The sequence below is a fragment of the Petaurus breviceps genome, unplaced genomic scaffold (genome assembly GCF_028583685.1).
Source record: "Petaurus breviceps papuanus isolate PSGF00001 unplaced genomic scaffold, PetGlider_PUasm1.0 47, whole genome shotgun sequence".
NCBI lineage: Eukaryota > Metazoa > Chordata > Mammalia > Diprotodontia > Petauridae > Petaurus > Petaurus breviceps.
The window spans coordinates 5,530,183-5,550,407 of NW_027186349.1; the positions used below are offsets into that span (position 1 = coordinate 5,530,183).

A 20,225-nucleotide genomic window follows, 5' to 3' on the forward strand; every position below is an offset into this window, starting at 1 on the left:
AGATAGATAGATAGATAGATAGATAGATAGATAGATAGATAGATAGAAATTGAGGGGATGCCCATCAATTGGTGAATAGATGAACATGCTGTCATCTATGGATGTAATTGAATGCTATTATGTAATAAGAAATAAGAAGAAGAAATGTTGGCAGATTTAAGAAAAACCTGGAAAGATTTTTATGAACTGATACAAAGTTAAATGAGCAGAACCAAGAAAACATTGTATACAGTATCAAGAACATTGTGTGATGATCAATAAACTCAGTCTTCTCTGCAACACAGTGATAACTTATTAAGCTCCTACTATAGTACTTCATTTGGTCTTATAGTTCATGTTAAAGCAAAAACAAAATTGGGTTCAGGATATCTAATTCTAACTCTACATTCAAGAAACTTCATTGATCTCCCTTTCCTTCACAACATGACTCAAAATTACCTTTGTATAACAATTTCATGTTAAATCTCCTTCTCATCTTCCTCTTATGTGCACATGTGTACACACATACACACACATACACATATACACACATACCACATACAAAGTGCATGAAAACAATGTGAACTGGCCCACTTGCCTTCCTGATACATTATTCTTGACCTCTCCTTTCTGAGTCCTTGTACATGCTCTCCCCAATCTTCAAATGTACCTTTTTTTCTTACCTCTGCCTCTTTTAACTTATCCAATCATCAGGTCCAGCCACATTGTTTGAACTGGAGCCAAGAGAGGCTAATGTGAGTTGTGTCAGGCAATGTGAGTAGTAAGAGTCAGAGATTGAACTCAGAATTGAACTTGGGTTCTCTGGATCCAACTCCAATCCTCCTTGCACTTTGCTACACGGTCTGTCTCACCCCTAGTTCTCTTCATAACACTCATTCATACTAGCTCCTATATTAAGCCTTTCCTGTGTCCCTTCCCTATAATTACTTTCTTTTTACTTTGCATATATTTTATATTGACTTATCCCTGTGTATTTTTCTTCATTTGTGTCTTTCTATTCCCAGTGCTTAGCTTAATGTTTGGCGTATAATAGGAACTTAACATATGCTTGCTGAATTGACTTGAACTGAATAATTTAATAATCTACCATTCACATTTGAGCCAATATGTTCTCCTCACTCAATAATTAATCTCTCTCAAAAACCGTATTTTAGGACTTACAGTCTACTAGATTCCCTACTAGTAACATTTTTGCCTGTTATATGATTCCTTTATTATCTATGATGCCAGTTAAATTTACTCACAGTCCCACTCTGAAAAAAGCAATGATCTTGTTTGAAATCTGAGGAATGCAAGTTACCATGTATAGTCCATCCTATATAGCTGACCCCAAACTATGCTTAACTTTCATGTCACCCCTGTCATCTCACTAACTGCTTGCCACTGACACACAGTTCAATTCCTCACCACTTTCTCAATCAAATCTATACTATCATTGTTTCTAAAGAAGACATGTTAGTTAGCTGCCCTAAGGACCTATTTATCATCCCTGTGACTCCTCACACCAAAACTCTCTTTCAAGATCAATCCTCTTTTTATTGAAGTATATGGATTCTCTCTGAGAGCAAAGATTTTCTTTAGTATATTTGTATCCCCAGAACCAAGCACAGTGCCTAGAAAATGATAAGTGATTAATACATTATTTTCTTCTTCTTTCATTTATACATTCATTTGGGACTTTTCCCCTTCTTTTTCACCAGGAAAATTAGCTCTCCATCCTGAAACACATAATTAGTGACTGACTCATGGAGGAAGACAATTCAATCAGGTCACATTTTTAGAAAATGTGAGAAACTTTGTGAAATTGTTTTGCTATATTCCTGTTTACTTCATCTGTACTCTTTTTTTTTTAAGCAATCGGGGTTAAGTAACTTGCTCTAGATGACACGGCCATTTATTTCTGGGTGTGGTGCTAAGCATCTGAGCCCGTCTTCAATCCCCATATGTACTTTCTATCCTGGTCCACTATGCTTATAATGTTATGGGGTGGGGAGAGGGGTTTGAATGAACTATCCTGGATCTTTTTATTCAAATGCTCACAAATCATGCTTTATTTATAATAAATTTCAGAATTCTGGCAGGAGCTTCAATCAACCTTACCAGCCTATGATTGGAAAATCTTAATTCTTCCCTATTTAAAAATTTGGGACATTTGCTTGTCTGCAGTAGTATAGTCCACTTCTGCATTTTACAAATCATCATTTTTGCCTGATATAATTTTACAAATGATAGCTGTAGGAGGTAAATAGGATTAATTCAGAAAACCCAAGTCCACATTTCCTGCCCTTTATCCTCTCTTCATACAAACCCCTTCCAGAGATGTCATGTCCCTCAGGTCACAAGTTACACACAGCCTTCTGCCTACCCCTGGGGTATGTTACTAAGTATACTATTTTCATTTAGACCTTCTTTAATGTTTGCAACTCCTCTGATGGAAAATATGGGGCAGCTTATTTGGGGGATAATGTCCTTATTGTCACAAAGTGTCTTCAACTAAGGAAACCTGAAGAATACTTCAGAATTTGTAAAGCTAAAATTCAGGACAAATTGTGTTTAATGAGAATCGCTGATGCAGGACTTTCTACCAAGCATAAATAAATTGTAGAACTACTGATTTCTACCTGATACTGGACATCTTTCAATAAAACACATGTGATCTTACATATTAATCACATGTAGCAGCTTATAGTTCAAACACAACTATTTGTTCAATCAATACTTATGTGATCTAGTCTGTCCAACCCTGGTGACTTTAGCTTATTAAAAAGAGTTTGCTACTCTTTGGTCCTTTCTTTTTTATTTTGTTTATTTTAATTGGTAGAAAAACAAGAAGCAAAATAAAAGTTCTCTCTTCTTTTGTCTTCTTTTATACTGTGTAAAACAGTGATTTTTCTAATCCTCTTCTTGATCTTCTATCCCCAAAGTACTTTGGAGCCATTTCATTTTTCATAATATTCACAAGTCTCAGCTTACTTTATTCTTTTTGTGTGTTTTGACACTGCTCTCACAGGACTGCTCTACTCTTGTATTCATCATCAAGTACCTACCTTTGCTTCAATTTTTTTGAACTTGTATTTTTAAAACTTTGGTGGGTTCCTGTACTCTCTGCATATTCCACAGCAATCTCTTTTGTCACATCCCCTATTGTCTTTCTGATGTAATCATATGGGTTTTTGTCACAATAATTTTAATTCTTCAGAACATACTATCTTTAACTGCCATTCTCTGTAGAGCCTTAGTTCTGTGGAGACTATTCATTTCTACTCTGAAATATTTGAAATATACTCTCTTATAATCTATGGTGAATGTCAGCCTGTGCCTATCTTTCCTTTTCTTGTCTATCATAATGTCCTGGTTGATTGGTTTCTAGTCCTCCATGATATGTCAAAATTCTTCACTTTTCATTAATTAAATTCCCCAAATATATTTGTACTCTTTTTTTCTGGAGTCAGAACCATTGGCCACATTTTTAACTATCTTTGCTTAGAGAATGATAGCATCATAAACTCATTGAATCTCAGAGTTTTAAAAGAACTCAGTGATCAGCTCATCCCACACCACAACTGAAGAGACATCTACTCTTCAGCATCCTTGACAATAACCATTTATCATTAAAAGGAAGATCTCCAGTCTTAGGAAAACCCTAATATTCTGATGCAGCTAATTTTAATTTGACAATACTAATTGTGAAGGAAGATTTTCTTTATTTTAGAGCAAAATCTACATATCTTAAGTTTCTACCCATTATTTCTAGTTCCTTCTCCTGAGGTCAAACAGGAAAAGTCTAATAACCCTTCCACATTATAGTTTTTCTAAGGTGGTGATTATTCCGTCATTAACGTTTGTCCAACTTTGTCCAATATCTCATTTATTCAGCTGATCTCTATATGGCATGTTATCTGATCCTCCCACAATCTTGGTCTCTATTTTCAGGAAGCACTCTAATTTTTCAGGCATCCAGAACTTAATCTAATATTCCTGAGTGATTTCACTGTAACAGATTTCAGCAACATTATCATTCCTCACATTCTTGACACTGTTACTATTAACATAACCTTAAGATTGAGCTAATTTTTTAAAAACAACCATGTAATACCATTGACTAATATTAAGCTTAAATTCATTTAATCTTCTAGATCAGATTTCACTCAGATTGTTGTCTATCCAAGCCTTCCCTATCTTATATTTAAGTATTACATTTTTTCTAATTCTGAATGTACTAATGACTAATATTTAATTTTCAACTCATAAATATGTCTAGATCATTTTCATTTGAACTGTGGTCTAGCTAAAGTTCCCCTACCTTATAGTTGGCCATTTGATTTTTAAATTCTTAAGTGTAGGATTTTATATTTAACTATTAAATGTCATTGTAGTAGAATAAATATGTTGTATTAGCTAACCTTGTCTCTGTCCCTTCTCTCTATCCAATAGTGAAATGGGCCTTCATGGGAAATAGTGAGTTCACTAGCACTATCAGTGTTCATGAAAAGATTGTATGAGTAAGCCTCACATTCTTTTTATAAGAAATTGTTCTTATACTTATTGGCTGTGATGGAATCTTGGCCACCTTAATGGTCTTTTAATTATAGAATCCCTTTTAATCTTCATTTTTTGTATGTATCTTTAAAAATCTACGATGAGTTTCTTGAGCACACCCGTTCTCTTTGGTCAACTCCTCTTATAATATGCCTTACTAATTTCCCTTCTTTACATCTCATTTTGATTATAAAATATAATATTGCACCATATTTGTTTTTTTCTTAATCATTACTGTTAGCAAATGAGGAAACTTCCTCTGCCTATATAAATCAGTACCTGCTCTGCAAGTTTTACTCTTTATACAGTTATCCAGGATTTTGTGTGAAAGGTGGGATTTAAAGTTGGAACTTTGTGGCTTCAAGGCCAGCTTTTAGTGAATTTCTCAAATAACTATATAATACTTCCTTTTTTTTCATTACCATTATCAAAACTCTTTTTTAAAGGTCTTTGCTAGAATATAGTGCTTTCATCATTTCCTTCACTATATTAATATCAAGTGGTTTAAGTTAATATATTTTGTTATTATTTTCTACCTCAATTCATTTTCTATTTTGTACTATTTATATCCGAAGTTTTCCAAATTCATATATTTATTTAATCCTTTCATTATTATCATATGTAAAAAACCTATCTTTAATAGAACCTAGTTGCCTTGGTTATAATTTTCTAGAAATATAAATTAAAAAGTTATCTGAGCTAGGTCCCATTTATTAATTGCACATATATCCTTTATTATTCTGTTTGTACAATGATCTGTCACTTTTCACTGGATAAGAGCCCTTTATTCTGTTATTGTTACACTCATAGTATTTCTCTTCAGAGAATCCCTGATTTATAATAAAGTTATTATTTTGTCCATTCCAGAGGTTTCTCTTCTGTATAAATTCTGCCACTTTTCAAGGAAAAATATTTTATGAAAGCATTTTGCTTTTTTTTTTTTTTTTTTAAGTAATCGGGGTTAAATAACTTGCTCAAGGTTACACGGCCAGTTATTTCTGGGTGTGGTGCTGAGTATCTCAGCCCGGATTTGATCCAGGTCATCCTGCCAATGGAGCTGGTGCTCTTACTCGCTGAGCCACCTGGCTGCCCCTAAGCAATTGGGGTTAAGTAACTTGCTCAGGGTTACACGGCCAGGTGTTTCTGGGTGGGTGCTAAGTGTCTGAGCCGGGGATTCGATCTCCAGGTCTTCTCAACACTGCCAGTGCTCTTACTCGCTGTGCTACCTGGCCACCCCTGCTTTTTTTCTTTCAAAAAAAAAAAAGTATATTGAGTCCACTCTTAAGTCAAAGAAACATTTAGAAAAGTAGTGTGTCTTTTCTCACCTGGTCCTGTCATGAGGTAAGATTTTCCAAGTAAAGATGTATCTGGTCCCTACAAAAGAGTCAGCCTTAGGAATTATATTGAAAGGGGCAGTCATGTTTTAGTTATACCAGCAGAGTAGAGGACCGGGACTTTTCCATTCAAAGCTATATATCAAACTTGCCACATAGAAAAATAGTTTATCTTTTGTTTTTATGAATAAAAATATTTTCTTTGGTTAAGAAAACAAAGACAAAATAGCAATTTACTAATTTTGTATTATGTTTGTAATTCAATTATTATATTTTACATCCATCCTTTTAAAAATTTTTCTTGTTTCCAATATAGCAACAAAAAAATTGTAATGCTCATAGAATTTTTTAAAAACGTTCAGATCATAATAAGCTGTTCTATTCTTATTATTCTTAGAGGATCTTGCCTCTCTTTTATATTTGTCCTCAGATACTTGCTCTTGCTTTCCTTTCTAATATGTGTGCTTTTAGAAATTGGAGTTCATATATGAGAGCCTTATCTTTTTTAGATACCGTCCCCTTTTCTTCCTCAGCAGAATAATTTTCTAACTTGATTTTCAGAATTTAGTTCTTAAGAGCCTCTAATCCCTTTTGAACCAATTTGTCTCTTAGAATATGAGATCATAAGGCTCTACTTATGTGTCTGAGTCATTGAAATCTACTTTTCTCAATTCTAAAAATACAGTAGTTTGTTCCAGAAATTCGAACAATAATAATTGCTAACATTGTAATTTTAAATACATTGAGATTTGCAAAACACTACCTATATACATATATAGGTACATATGCACAACATATATGCATGTGCATATACCTATATGCATACAGATACATATTGCATACAATATACATACATGTATGTATAGTATATATAACACCTCCTTATTTGATTCTCACAACTACTCTATAAACTAACTTCTATTATTATCCCTATTTTTTAGATAAAAAAAAACTGAGGCTCAGAGGTTAAAGTAAAACAATTTGCTGAGAGTCACATAGCTAGTAAGTAAGTGAAGCAGGATTTGACCTCGGGTCTTTCAGACTCCAAGTCTAGTGTTATCTCTAGTAGCTCAAGTTACTTCACAACTTCAAGCTCTACAAACTCCATTATCTCCTAAGGCTATAATTGGTCTTCCCAGTTATTTTCGCTTGTGAAATAATTCCTGGACAGTACATCTACTGTTATTCTTTGTCTATGGCATAACTGTTATCCTCCATACTCTTTGGCTTAATATTTTTACCTTAATATTATCACTCTCCCTTTCTATTTTCGGCTTAAAGTGGTCTTGATTAGATTAACATATCAAATAAACTCTTCTCTTTCTTTGTGAAATGGATACCATTGTTTGCCAGAAATTTATTAGTGTGATAGTTTAATTTATGACCCCCAAATCCAAATCTTGGTCTCTGGCACTATTTATATAGCTAATTGTTCATTGCCTATATCCTGTAATCATAGACTTAGCATTTGAATGGGACTCAGAAGTCATCAAGTCCAATTATGCCAATTAATTTTACAGATGAGAAAACTGAGTTCCAGGGAGTTTAAACAGCTTGCCTGATTAGGTGGCATTTGAATTCATATCCTCTGTCCCAAGAGGAAATTTATCATGTGGCTCCCTTTCCCTTCTAAATTCTGAAACTTTGGCTGGAAAAGAAAAAGTTGAATATTTTGTTTCTGTGCACCAAAATCCCACAATTACCAATCCAGACTACAAAGTGAAAAGAGATAAACTTTAGATCCCCTCTCCACCCTTTGTTTTGATAACATTTGTTCTCAAGTAAATCAACAGAAATGGATAAGTCACTGGTGTTAGAATCCTTAGCAGCCTCAAAGATGTGTTTCAGATATATACTCAGAGAAGGTAGTTAGCACACTTCCTAATTAGTCATGTACGATATCAACCTCTCTGTCTCTCTCTGTCTCTGTTTCTCTGTCTCTTTCTCTGTCTCTCTCTCTGTGTGTCTGTCTCTATCTGACTCTGTCTCTCTGTGTGTCTCTGTTTCTCTTTGTCTCTGTCTCCTTATCTCTGTCTATGTCTCTGTCTGTCTCTGTCTCTCTGTCTGATTCTCTGTCTTTCTCTGTCTCTGTTTCTCTGTCTCTGTGTCTCTCTATGACTCTGTCTCTGTCTCTCTGTGTCTCTCTTTCTCTATGTCTCTATCTCCTTATCTCTGTCTATGTCTCTGCCTCTGTCTCTCTGTCTCTGTCTCTCTCTGTCTTTCTCTGTCTCTGTCTCTCTCTGTCTGTCTCTGGTCCTAGGAATGATCCTGATGTATTGGGTTTCTAGAATTATCATGCACAAGTCCACACCATTGTTCTTCCTATTAATTGTCAGCCAGTAGCATCACTTGGCTTTCAACTTTTAACAAAAGGTATTTATTAAAGTTTTATAGTTAAAACTGCTGGTGTTAAAACATTTCTCCCAAAGGACAAACTCTTCTCTCTTAAACATAAGGTGCCTGGGGAGAGTGGACTGAAACTAAAAGTACAGTGGTAATGAGGTCCATCTGGTAATTAGTAAATTCAAAGGTTCTGGTTGCTGAAAGGCATTTATTGAGCCCATCACCAGCAGTCTTTCCCAATCAGGATTCAAAGTTCCCAAAGTTGCTTCATCCCTTGCTTGCTGGCTATTTTTTGCTGTATCCTTTTCTGTGTCTGTACATGCCAGTGTCCACCATTGCCCTGCCTTCCAGATTGTCTACTACTGCTCAAGTCTCTCTAATCACACTGTCAATAGGAGATAGAGTGAACCCTGGACTGGCTCTCTCTCATCATTACATCCTACCCACCCTCCTCTGCCCTCTTGTACAAGCAGAAGGGTCTGTTTCTTCAAGGCACTTCTGAGCCTAAAGTTCTCAATCATTTTATTAAACTGAGTAATTGTGAAAATCTTCCAGGTTAAAGTCCTGAGAGGCATGGTTAGTTCAGTTAGCGAATTAGCTGATTCCTTCTCAACCCAATTAAAGAGTAATTCATTCCTGATAAAAAGATACAAAATATAAACTTTTTTGCACACCTTTAAAACATAATCATTCCTAGTGATTGATTACTTCCTTACTTCCTTATACTGTTTTTCTGCTTCCCATCAATTCTTCCTCATATAAATAGTAAGTAAAGGCTTAACAAAACATTTAAAAGTAAATGTTTTTCAGTAAGACCAAGGCCATTTCACATCACATACAAATTTCCAGTGGTACCCAAAAAAGAAGGATAATGGTCCAAGTAGCTGTTAGCACCCACAAACACATGAGATACAATAGGCCTCTGATTCCAGGGTCCCTGATTACCCCAGCACTATTGACAAAGCAGATTTTCTGTCTCCTGAAGCCTAAGAAAATTAGTTATAAGAAGTTACAACTATTCATAGGAAGAAAGGGGAAATATAACCACCCCTCCCCCAATCCACAGCTATTTAGTGATCACTTGTACATCTGAGATCTCCAAATTTCCTGAACTATCTGCTATGTGGCATAATCTGCTTTTCCTGGTATCTCCAGAACCAAATGGGTCCGTCTAATGACTTATAAGCTTCAGACTCATTGCTAATTCTGCCTCAATAGTACAGCTACTGATGAGCATCATGGTGAATAATTAGGAATGACTGCCTCCCAGGGGCTGGCCAGCTGCTGTTAATAACTTTCCACTCAAAGTTTCTCTTTACATAAGACATGTAACAGTTTCCCTCCTCTCCTGTGACACCAGCAATGTTGCCATTTTCCTTGACATGAGTCAGTGGATAGAGAACTTTATCTGGAGTCAGAGGAAATAGTTATAAATCCTACCTATGACCATCATTCTTAGTGTGGCTTTGGGTGGTTCACTTAATCTCCCTAAACTTTGTTTTTCCCCCATAAGATGAGGGGGCTGGGCTACAAGATGATCTTAAAAGTAGATGATCTAAGGGGTGGCTAGGTAGCACAGTGAATAGAGCACTAGCCCTAGAGTCAGGAGGACCTGAGTTCAAATTTGGCCTCAGACACTACACACTTACTAGCCATGTGACTTTGGGCAAGTCACTTAACCCTAATTGCCCTCCAAAAAAAAAAAGCAAAAAAAAGTAGATGATCTATACCAATCATTTTTATATACACTTGATTATTTTTTAAGCAATTTTTAGAGCAGTTGGTCTTTAAAAGTTCCTTCCAACACTAAATATGCAATCCTCTCATCAGAGTGGATGCCTCTAAAATATAAACATTCCCAAACCATTTGCCTTGTTAACTCTTAGTCCTTCTGCCTTCCTTCATGGACTTCTTCCTCCTTGGTTGCACCTTCTATGCCCTCTTTTCTTCCTTCTAACTTGGTAGATCCTCCCTCTTTCCATTATGTTACACTGAGGTAAATTTCTACTCCTCCCCTGCATCTATACCCCACCTCCACTGCCCTGGAACAGCTTCTATGTCACTAACATTCATAAATCAGTGCTTGGGGAGGCATTCCATTCTGCCCTACAGTTCAACTCTTTCACAAGCAGAGAATCCAGATTGTATGCATGGTTGATGAGTACTTCTGGGATGAAGAAAACAGCCTTGCACAAGCCAAACCAGCAGGTCATTTTAACAATTGACCCTGTTACAATCCCTTCTGGGACTCAAATAGAACTGCTTTGTAATTCCCCTGAAAATTTCTGTAATTACTTCTGGAAATCGGCAGATTAACCTACACCTATTTTTCATGCCTTTGCACACAGCTGAAATGGTTCCCTTAAGTTTTCTTCTTCACTCTCTTCTGGCTCTCTTTTACTTCTGTTCTATTACTCGAGTATTGGAAATCAGCTATGAGTTGGTCCAGGTAGGCAGCATCCCACCCTTCTTAAGCAATCATTAGACTCAATCCACAGACACACAGAGAGCCTTAACCAGAATATTCAAAAATTTCTCACTCGTTGCTTCAGACCACTAGTTCTGAGATCACTGTCCAGCCTATTAGGACTCTTCCTTCATGGGGGCTTTCAGTAAGGCTGCTGTTAAATTGGTTTGCCTCCCCCTTTTGCTCCCTTACACCCCCATGCCCGTCTCTTCAAGTATTAGCAGTTAGCCAGGATATAATTCAGTGTTTGGTTAATTCTTATATAATATTTTATTAAATTTAACACTATAAATGTACCAAAGTACAATAGATTTTATCCGCTTCAATAAATCTCGTGAGTCTTCTTGTTATTTTCCAATTAAGTTGGCAGGCAAGATAAGAATTCTGAGTTGTGGAATTTGATGAGACTCTGAGGTTGGCAGCCTGAGATTAGAATGTACAGGCTTAGGTCCACTATGGCCTAAGGAAATGGTCTTTCTGAATATAATGTCATGAATGTAACATGAATCCCTCTGACTTCAAAAGATACTGTGTCTAAGAGAGTGACAAGATAATAAGAGAGAACAAATACTCTGAAGAAAAGATATGAATGAACCTACTGAGTGATGATTAAAAGTATTGAATTTTAGGGTCTTAAGAATATAGTGAAGCTATCAATATAATACTGTTTATCAAAAAAAATCAAAAAATGCATAATTCTTTTGTTGTATATTCAAAAGAAATAGCAATTTGTGCATTGCTGATTTGCAGTTTCATGTGCAATCATCTTTTTTATCATACTATGTTATAGAAATGCTTCTTTTATTCCATAATTTTTTTTGAAAAATAAGAAAAAAATCTTGTGAAATTACCCATAATATAGTCTCCAAATCCTAGGGTCACAGAGTATACAATCTCTCAAAGGGTAGCATGGTATAATGGGGAAAAAAAATTGGATCTGAGAGGATCTGGGTTCAAATTTTAGTTATTTAACTTTATACCTGTAAAACCTTGGGCAAATCACTTCACATTTCTTGAATTTTTTCATCTTAAGAGAGAACTTCAGACCAGATAGCCTTTGAGGTCCCTACCAGATCTAAATCTATGTTCACCTATGTTCAATAGGTGGCTAGGTGGTATAACAGAGCACTGAGCCTGGAGTCAGAGAGACCTGAATTCAAATGCAACCTCAAACACTTATTAGCTATGTGACCCTGGCCAAGTCACAACCTCATTTTGCTTCCATATCCTTATATGTAAAATGGGGATAATAGGTTACTGTGAAGGATCAAATGAGAAAATATTTGTAAAGTGTTTAATATAGTGCTAAGTAAATGCTTTATTATTATTATTATATTACATTATTGTTAATATTATCATGCTAGCCTTAGAAAGGGCTCTAGGTTCAGGTCCTGTCTCTGGCATGGACTAAGTATGTTACACTGGACAAATCAATCAGCCTGCCTGCACTACAGATGAAACTTGAAGAATGTGAATTGGAAAGAAAAGTAGGTTAGAAATAAAGGAAATTTCTCACAGAGAGTTTCCTACGACAAAAGATTCACAGCTCTAACATACATGTTGTTGTTGATGATGTTGTTGTAGTTGTTGTTGTTATTCAGCAGGACCCAACTCTTTGTTTTCCCCAAATTTTATTTTAGATTCAAACGCCAGAACACAAATACAGAATAGAGAAAAGAAACAACCACATATCATAAATTTAATTATTGGAATTTAAATACAAAGTTAGAAATAAACACATATTATGTGCATAGCAGAGCTTGAGAGAATTCAAAATATGTAACAATTAATTTTCATTTCAAGAAAGTCTATATGATAAATAATACGTGTATTGAGAATTATCCATCTTTTCTTCCTTGTGAATTTTCTTTTGTTTTCTGCTGTGCACTTTTAAACTTTGTTCTTTTTTCCCTCCTCCCAGTACCCCCAGATGGCTACAATAAAGTTTAGATGTTTGTCCATATATATATTATATACATACATACATACATACATACATACACACATACATACATATATAGACGTTTACATCTCAAATCTAGGACCCAACTCTTTATGACACCATATGGAGTTTTCTTAGCAAAGTTCTTGGAGAAATTTGCTATTCCTTCTCCAGCTCATTTTACAGATAAGCAAAGTAGACAAATAAGGTTGAGTGACTTGTCCAGGGTACCACAACTAGTAAGTATCTGAGGCCAGATTTGAATCCAGTTCTTCCTGATTTCAGGCCCAGGGCTTTATCCAGTGAACTGCCTAACTGCCCTAAAACATACATGCATACACACATACATACAGTCAACCCTGGTCATAAATGACCAAAGAGTCACAGATGTTATGGAACCACTTTTAATTTTAGAAATACCAAAGAGCTCACAACATATTTAACTCAGAAATAGCCTAATAAAACCAAAGAACTAATAGTGGTCATAAGTAAAAAGCTTTATTTATTCCACTGGAGGAGAGAAACTGGACCCATGTGCCAGGGCCTTCTCTAGTAGGGGAACTACTTTAGTGCAGGCAAATCTCAGATACAAATAACATTGGCTATGCAGTGAGCTGTACAGCCCTGACAATGAGAGGTAAAAGCAACAATGAGACAAGTTTGAGTCATAGCAGGGCTATATGATCAGAACATGGGTACTGCAGGTGCTTGTCTGAACTCAGCAAACGCCTGTTATAGTGTCAAGCAATTCTAGAATTTTGCTGAGGCTGAGTTCACCCAGAGGGTGAGTTCAAAGGATTATTATGTCAAGTTTAAGTCACAGCTTACTTGCTAGACCTAAGCTCTGGAAAAACAGTGTCCCCCAACAGTATCCTGATGATATGTACATACATACATACATACATACATACATACATACATCATATCTATATAGAAGGATATATGTGTGTTTATAACTATATCTCTAAGCATAACCTATATAGGTGAATAGAAAATATTTTTTACATTCTATGTTTTTTTAAATTAAAGTATATTATGTTTAATTGGCTGGAAGTTTTTCTTCTGTCAGATTTTTTTCTAGTAATAAGCAATGAGGAAAAATGTCTGTGTAGGGTTTAGCTTCCTTTGTGAAGGAGCCCCTGAATGCCTCTGAGCATATATATCAGTAGGTTCTCCCAGAAGAGCTGTCCATTGCTTTTGTTTGTTAGCACCAGGTCAGATGAATCCCTGACCTGTAATGAACAAATGTTCCAAAGGGAAGGAGATCAAGAAAAGTGGATGGCAAAACAACAGCATGTGAGTTGGAAGATAAGTAACAAGTTGGTTTGATTCTTCAAAGAACCACTATCTCTTTAATTCCATATTATGCCTGATCCTTTATCTTGGAACTCACGTAGCTAATTAATTTTCACAATGCTCATGAAGAAAAAGAATCACATTTGTCTGGATTATATCTAAAAGTTTATAAAGAGATCTCGCAATAACCCTGTGAGAATAGGGGCAAGCCTGCCTGAGTCTTTGGGTACTCTCTAGGAAGCACCATAATGGCTCCAGGGAATAATGCTTTAATCATACTTTAACAAGACACAGAGGGTACAAGGGTAAATGGCAGAGAACATAGAGACAAATAGTAACAGAGATAAACAACATGGGGAGAGAGATGGGTTAGTAGAGGAAGGCAGGAAACATGGAGAAGAGCATGGAAATTAGGGACTCACTTATGTAACAATGGATGAGATTTGGGAGCACTCAAGCAGCACGGACCATTAATGGATGGAAGAGTGCAGGGGGAGGCATTAAATACTCCCTCCTAACTGAGAATTCCTTAACAAATTACTTAACCTATCTCAGTTTCAGTTTTCTCATCTGTAAAAGAGAGATAAAACTTGTATTTACCTCATAGGACTGTTATGAGTCATAATCTATGTAAAGAGCTTTGCCAACTTAAAAGTCCTGTATTATTTTCAATTGTCATTATTATTCTCTGCTACAATTTTATAGACTGCAGAATTGAGTGAAATAGTAAAAAAAATAATGATGACTTTATCTCTCTGGCATTGGGTTTAAGAAGTTTTTACCATCTGAGAACATACAATAATTAATTCTTTTGTGGAACAGACTTGAAGTTTCCTTGGTATAGGAAACCCCTGTTCTGCAGGTTATAGTCTTAGAGAGGTGCCCAAGGCACTGAGATGTTGAACCTTTCCCAGGGGAAAAGTCAGTATGCAGTCAGAAGTAGGATAGGTCAGTTCTACCTGCTATGGAAAGTTGACTTTCACCTTCAGAATTTCCCCCTTCTCTATCTCCTTGTACAATTTCAGCAAAGCTTAAGCAGGACTTTCACTGATATTTATATTTTTCTTTTCATTAAGAAGCCTGCATGCCAACTAACATGGTTTTACTAAATGCATTTTATTTTGCTTATGTCTGTCATAGATAACACAGCCAGCATTCTGACAAGGCGGAGGAGATTTAGTCGAACTATTCAGGATGTGTATTATCTCCCCATTATGATCTCTGATGGTGGAATCCCCTCTCTCAGCAGCAGCAGCACCCTCACCATCAGGGTATGTGCATGTGAGAGAGATGGGCGTGTGCGGACCTGCCATGCTGAAGCCTTCCTGTCCACTGCTGGCTTAAGTACAGGAGCCTTAATTGCAATTCTTCTCTGTGTCCTCATTCTCTTGGGTAAGCCATTGGAATTTAATGCCTTTTGTTTCCTTTCTTGCTCTAATTAAAATGTCACCACAATGACTGGTATGTGGCAAAAGGGAGGTTCCCCAAAAGTGACAGAAATCCAAAGCCCTTGATAGCAGGTCACTAAAGCAGGTGACAAAGATGGCTGAAAGATCAAAACCACAGAAGGCCACTATGCTGTGGAATTCCTGGGCTTCAGATGCCACCGGTTAACTAATACTACAAAATCATCATAAGCAACCTGGAAATTGTTTTGATTCAATTACATGAAAGAGTTTGAAAGAGGAAAAAGCCAATGGAAAATTTTTGAGGGACAAAAGAAATGGTAAAATACAGGTAGAGCTATGTTACTTTAAATTATTTATATAGATATTATCTGATAGATATCTCTGGGAGGAACTAATACCTGTTTAAACACAGTCTGAGACTTAAGAAAAAGGGGAAGGGAAATGATGTTAGAGAGAAATTCTTCAGTCAGCAGTTCAGTGATCCAAACCCTTTGGCAAGTGGTCTAAACTCTTAAATTAGCAAAATTATAAAATGCTATATATAAAACAATCTTTTGGTTGACAGATAAGTTGTACTTTATATTTAAATAGAGCTTTATGTCAATGAGATTTAAGTCTTTATCCCTCCCCTTTATAAAATAGATCAGTGGAGTTTAGAGAACTTCAAAAGACTATGGAAAAAAATAGTCAAAATTATATTTATGGGAAATGATGATTGACTAAAATTGAGATAATAATTCCTGCTCTTTTATTAGTGATGTAAGAAAAAATTCTAATTGACATGAGTGATTGAGTATGCTATTATCACCAATTTTCCTGAAAATGCTATTTTCCTGAAGTGCTATTTTTAATCATTTTTACCTCTCTACACTGCTTCAAGCTCTCTACTTTCCATTGTTGTAGATGTACTAGTTGTTTTCACCCCAAAGCAAAGAATATAATTTTTTAACCTTCTCCCGATGAGAATATTTATAGCTGGAAGATGGCTAGCCTTAGGACACCCTAGCATTGATATATTTGAGGGGGAATGGGATGCTGGCAGGTGGGTGCTAATAAATGTTTAACAATAGTTTCTCTAGGGAAAAAAAAACAAAACATGTATATGACACATTTCCAAGTATAATTTGCTTTATGAACATTTTCAGCATCAGTTTTTAAGTCTAAACAATTAAAAAATAAAGCAAGTCCAGATAATAGTATTTGCTGATTTGTGGAATGTAAATGTTAAAGCTGAAAATTTAACCATTGGCTTTTGGGAATTGTTGGAGCTGGCTCTCTCACACTCCTGGTACTGGTACCTTTCTTCTACAACGTATGTAATGTCTCAGATACTTACTAATTGTAATACTTGGCATGTTACATAACGTCATTCTGCCTCAGCTTCCTCATCTGTAAAATGGTGACAATAATAGTACTTATCCTCTAAGGTTCTTGTGAGGATAAAATGAGAGATTTATAAAGTGCTTTGCAAAACTGAAAGCACCATATAAATGAGCATTATAATAATTATTATTACATTTGTGATTATTATTATATTCTTTATAAGTATTCATTCTTTCTGTTCTCATGAGGCTATTTCTGTGTACCCAAGAGGAGCTTTGATTTCTCCACCATACATATCTGGTAGGTTCACACAATGAAGGGGGGAATCTGGAAGAGACATGTCTCTACCTCATTTCTTGGAAGTATAAGATTCTTAATCCAAATGGTAATCCATACTGAGTAACCATGTTGTCTGTTTCATCTGCATTTAATAGGAATGAGAGGCAGAATGTGTAAAGCAAACACAAGCAACTTCCAAGTTCTGATTACTAGCATAGCAAACCCCATTTATTCTGTGAAAGATTAAGGCAAACATTCACAGAAAATAAAGATCAAAATACAGGGTAACTCAGTCATTTAGTAAATTCTCAATGACTCCACCCCTGGACAGTACATTCATTTAGTCAATTACAAAGTATTCTCTCTATTCAACTGGAGATTAGTTTCCAATCATAAACAAAGTACATTCATTTGGTCAGTCACAAAATATAAAAGTCAAAAGTTTTCCACCCCTGGATCACAACTGAATTACAATACCATTCCTCTCACAGCATTCAATACCCAAGGAGAGGTCTTTTCTTCATCTTGACCTGAGGCAAGTTCTCAGCAATTTCTGTTCCTGGTTAACAAAGCCACAATATACATTGCCAGTGTCCTCATCAATTCATTCTCTGCTGGCAGAACAGTCTCAGGACCCCTGAAAACATCAGCAAGACCCTCCTTCAGGATTTTTGTAAACATAAAACAAGATAATTCTCCTTCAGAGCTTCTGAACCAACAACAAGGTTGCAGAACCTCTGCAACAACAGCACTGTCCTTTACCAGCAAACGAATCTGGCAAAGTAACATCAAAACAGACAGAACAAATATTGGTACCACAGTCATGCTTCTTCCCAGTTCAGTCCTCAGTTATCATTTCTCTCTCTCCAGTAGCAGCAGCAGTCTCCAGATGCTGCTCCCAGTAGTTCTTCTGGCCTCTCTCTGCTTGGGCCTCTGTCTAAATCCACAGCACCAGCTCCTCCCAGTACAGCTCCCTCTCTTCACTTCAACAAGTCCATCCCACAAGTGGGATTCACAAGCTCTGGGTCTTAGCACTTAACCCCAAAACCAATCTGATTACAAAGGGATTTTAAAATTCCATTATGATTACACTGATGCTCGTATCTCCACTGCCACCACCACAACTGCTTTATCTTCATCCACTGCTGGTCAGCTGCTTCTTGTCTCCACACTGGCTCCATCCCCTGCTTCTAAGTCCTGAGGGGTAACTGGGCAACAAAACCAACAGGGTGGGGTCATTGAGGGTACATGGCACTTCACCCCACCCACGATAGACACAACTCCATCCTCCCCCTGGGTCCCAAACTGTGGGATGCAGCAAGAAAATACATTCAGTGTCCCTGCTTTGCTGCACAGTCCTTATCTTGTCCTGTGGCTGAATTCAAAACTTCTGGGTTCCTCCTCCTCCTGCAGGAGGCAGCCCCTCCTGAGTTTTATACTTTGTGACTGACCAAATGAATGTACTTTGTTTATGATTGGAAACTAATCTCCAGTTGAATAGAGAGAATGAAAAGGTTAAGGGTGCTCTGGAGACCCCAAAATATCAACATGCCGGGTCCTGCCAAATGAATTCTACTCAAGTCTTCTCAGCCAAAGAAAAGTAAAGTTTATTAAAAGTTTGCTTGTATTGGACACAGAGTAAGTCTTTGCTAGGTCATTCTATGGTGCTCTCTCACTCTCACTCTCACACACACTCACACACACACACACAGGGAGGAAAGATGGGATCTTATATACAGAAAGTTATGGGAGGAATCTAGGGGTGGTCTAGAGGAGGAGTTTTGGGAGGGTCTTCAGGAGAAGTCAGATAAAGTCAGTGAATGATTAAGGGTGGGAAGTTGCTGGAGACTACATGGAGTCAACAGACAATGGTGGGCTAGGCCAGTTCAAGGATGGATTGATATTTTGATAGGCTCAAGGATGGGAAGTAGATGGACAATGGAGGGCTAGGCTAGTAACAGAGGTCTGGGCCCAGACACAATGTAAGGCTTATGGCCTCATGCAAATGCTTCATCAAATGGGATGATTTAATCAGAGTTCAAGAGTGGTCCCAGAGCCTGTACCTCAAAGATTCAAGGAGAGCTCAGAGGGGTTCCCAGAGTCTGCACCTCATCAAAAAGACTTTGTGATTGACTAAATGAAGGTACTGCCCAGGGGTGAAGTAATTGAGAAGTAACTAAATTCCTGAGTTACCCTATATTTTGATCTTTATTTTCTGTGAATATTTTGCCTTAATCTGTCACTAAATATATGGAGTTTGCTATGTTAGTAATCTGAACCTGGAAGTTGCTTGTGCTTGGCATTACAGAATGATGCAGAGTAAAGAACCCTGGAGTTGAAGTCAGAGACTCTGTATTCAAATCCTGCCTGTTACTAGCTATGTGAACTTGGACAGACAAGTCATTTAAGCCTTCTTTTTCCTTATTTGTAAAATTAGAGATTTCCTAGCTATTATCCAGTACTAATGTTATCCTTCTGAGTGTTCTGAAAACCCCTACATTCAATTTCGTTCAACACTTTCATAAGGATTAAAACAAAGTCCATGCTGGGGCTTACTGACAGAGGCAACTGTTCCATAAGGAAAAAAAGAAGTGAAACAAGTGTTTATTAAGGACTTATGTGTTAGGTAGTGTGCTAAACACTGGGGATTTTTTGGTCACCTTGCTTTTGATCTGCCCTTCTATTACTCTACTCCCCTACCCTACATCCTTTAGAGGTTTGCCTTCAAAGACTGGATAATGACATTTGAATTTGAGAAGAGAGTTCTTTATCCTTAGATTCTTTGCTTTGTTTTTATTATGCTTTTGTGTTTCCTATGTAATAATCAAGAAAATAATAGAAATTTAAATGTAAATTCCAAATGTTTTCACCTATATTTGGAGATCAGTGACCTATTTTGACTTTCTGAAAATGCTAAATTTGCTGTTTTGGAAAAGAAAATATAAATAAAACATTTCCAAACTTAATATATATAATGTCCTAAAAATCACAATGCAGCAACTATTTTCCATTTTATTCCTTTTCCTTTTCTTTAAAATCTTTTTTTTTCTTTTTCCTTTAATAATCATTTTTTGTGTGGAAGAAAAGTAGACAGAAGTTAAATGGTATTTACAATTTGTGCATATAAATATTTCTTACATGTGTACCTCACTACTATTATGGTCTATGTTTAAGCCTTCCTCTCCCGTGGATGCTTTCTGTATTTGTGGGAAGGAGTGAGCCAGGTTCTTAGGAGAATATTTTGTATTAATTGTTTTTACCATGTTATCTGAGAGTAAGAGATTCCCTATGGG

General features: G+C 36.4%; 1 protein-coding gene across 2 annotated transcripts in view; it reads left to right on the top strand.

Moving 5' to 3' along the window:
* CDH18 (cadherin 18) overlaps nucleotides 1–20,225 on the top strand; it is a 1,599,127-nt gene that overhangs the window by 1,562,514 nt on the left and 16,388 nt on the right. For both annotated transcript variants that reach the window (XM_069101403.1, XM_069101404.1), the window contains one exon: nucleotides 15,062–15,313. In XM_069101403.1, the coding sequence (XP_068957504.1) occupies nucleotides 15,062–15,313 (252 nt within the window). The remainder of the gene's footprint in view (nucleotides 1–15,061; nucleotides 15,314–20,225) is intronic.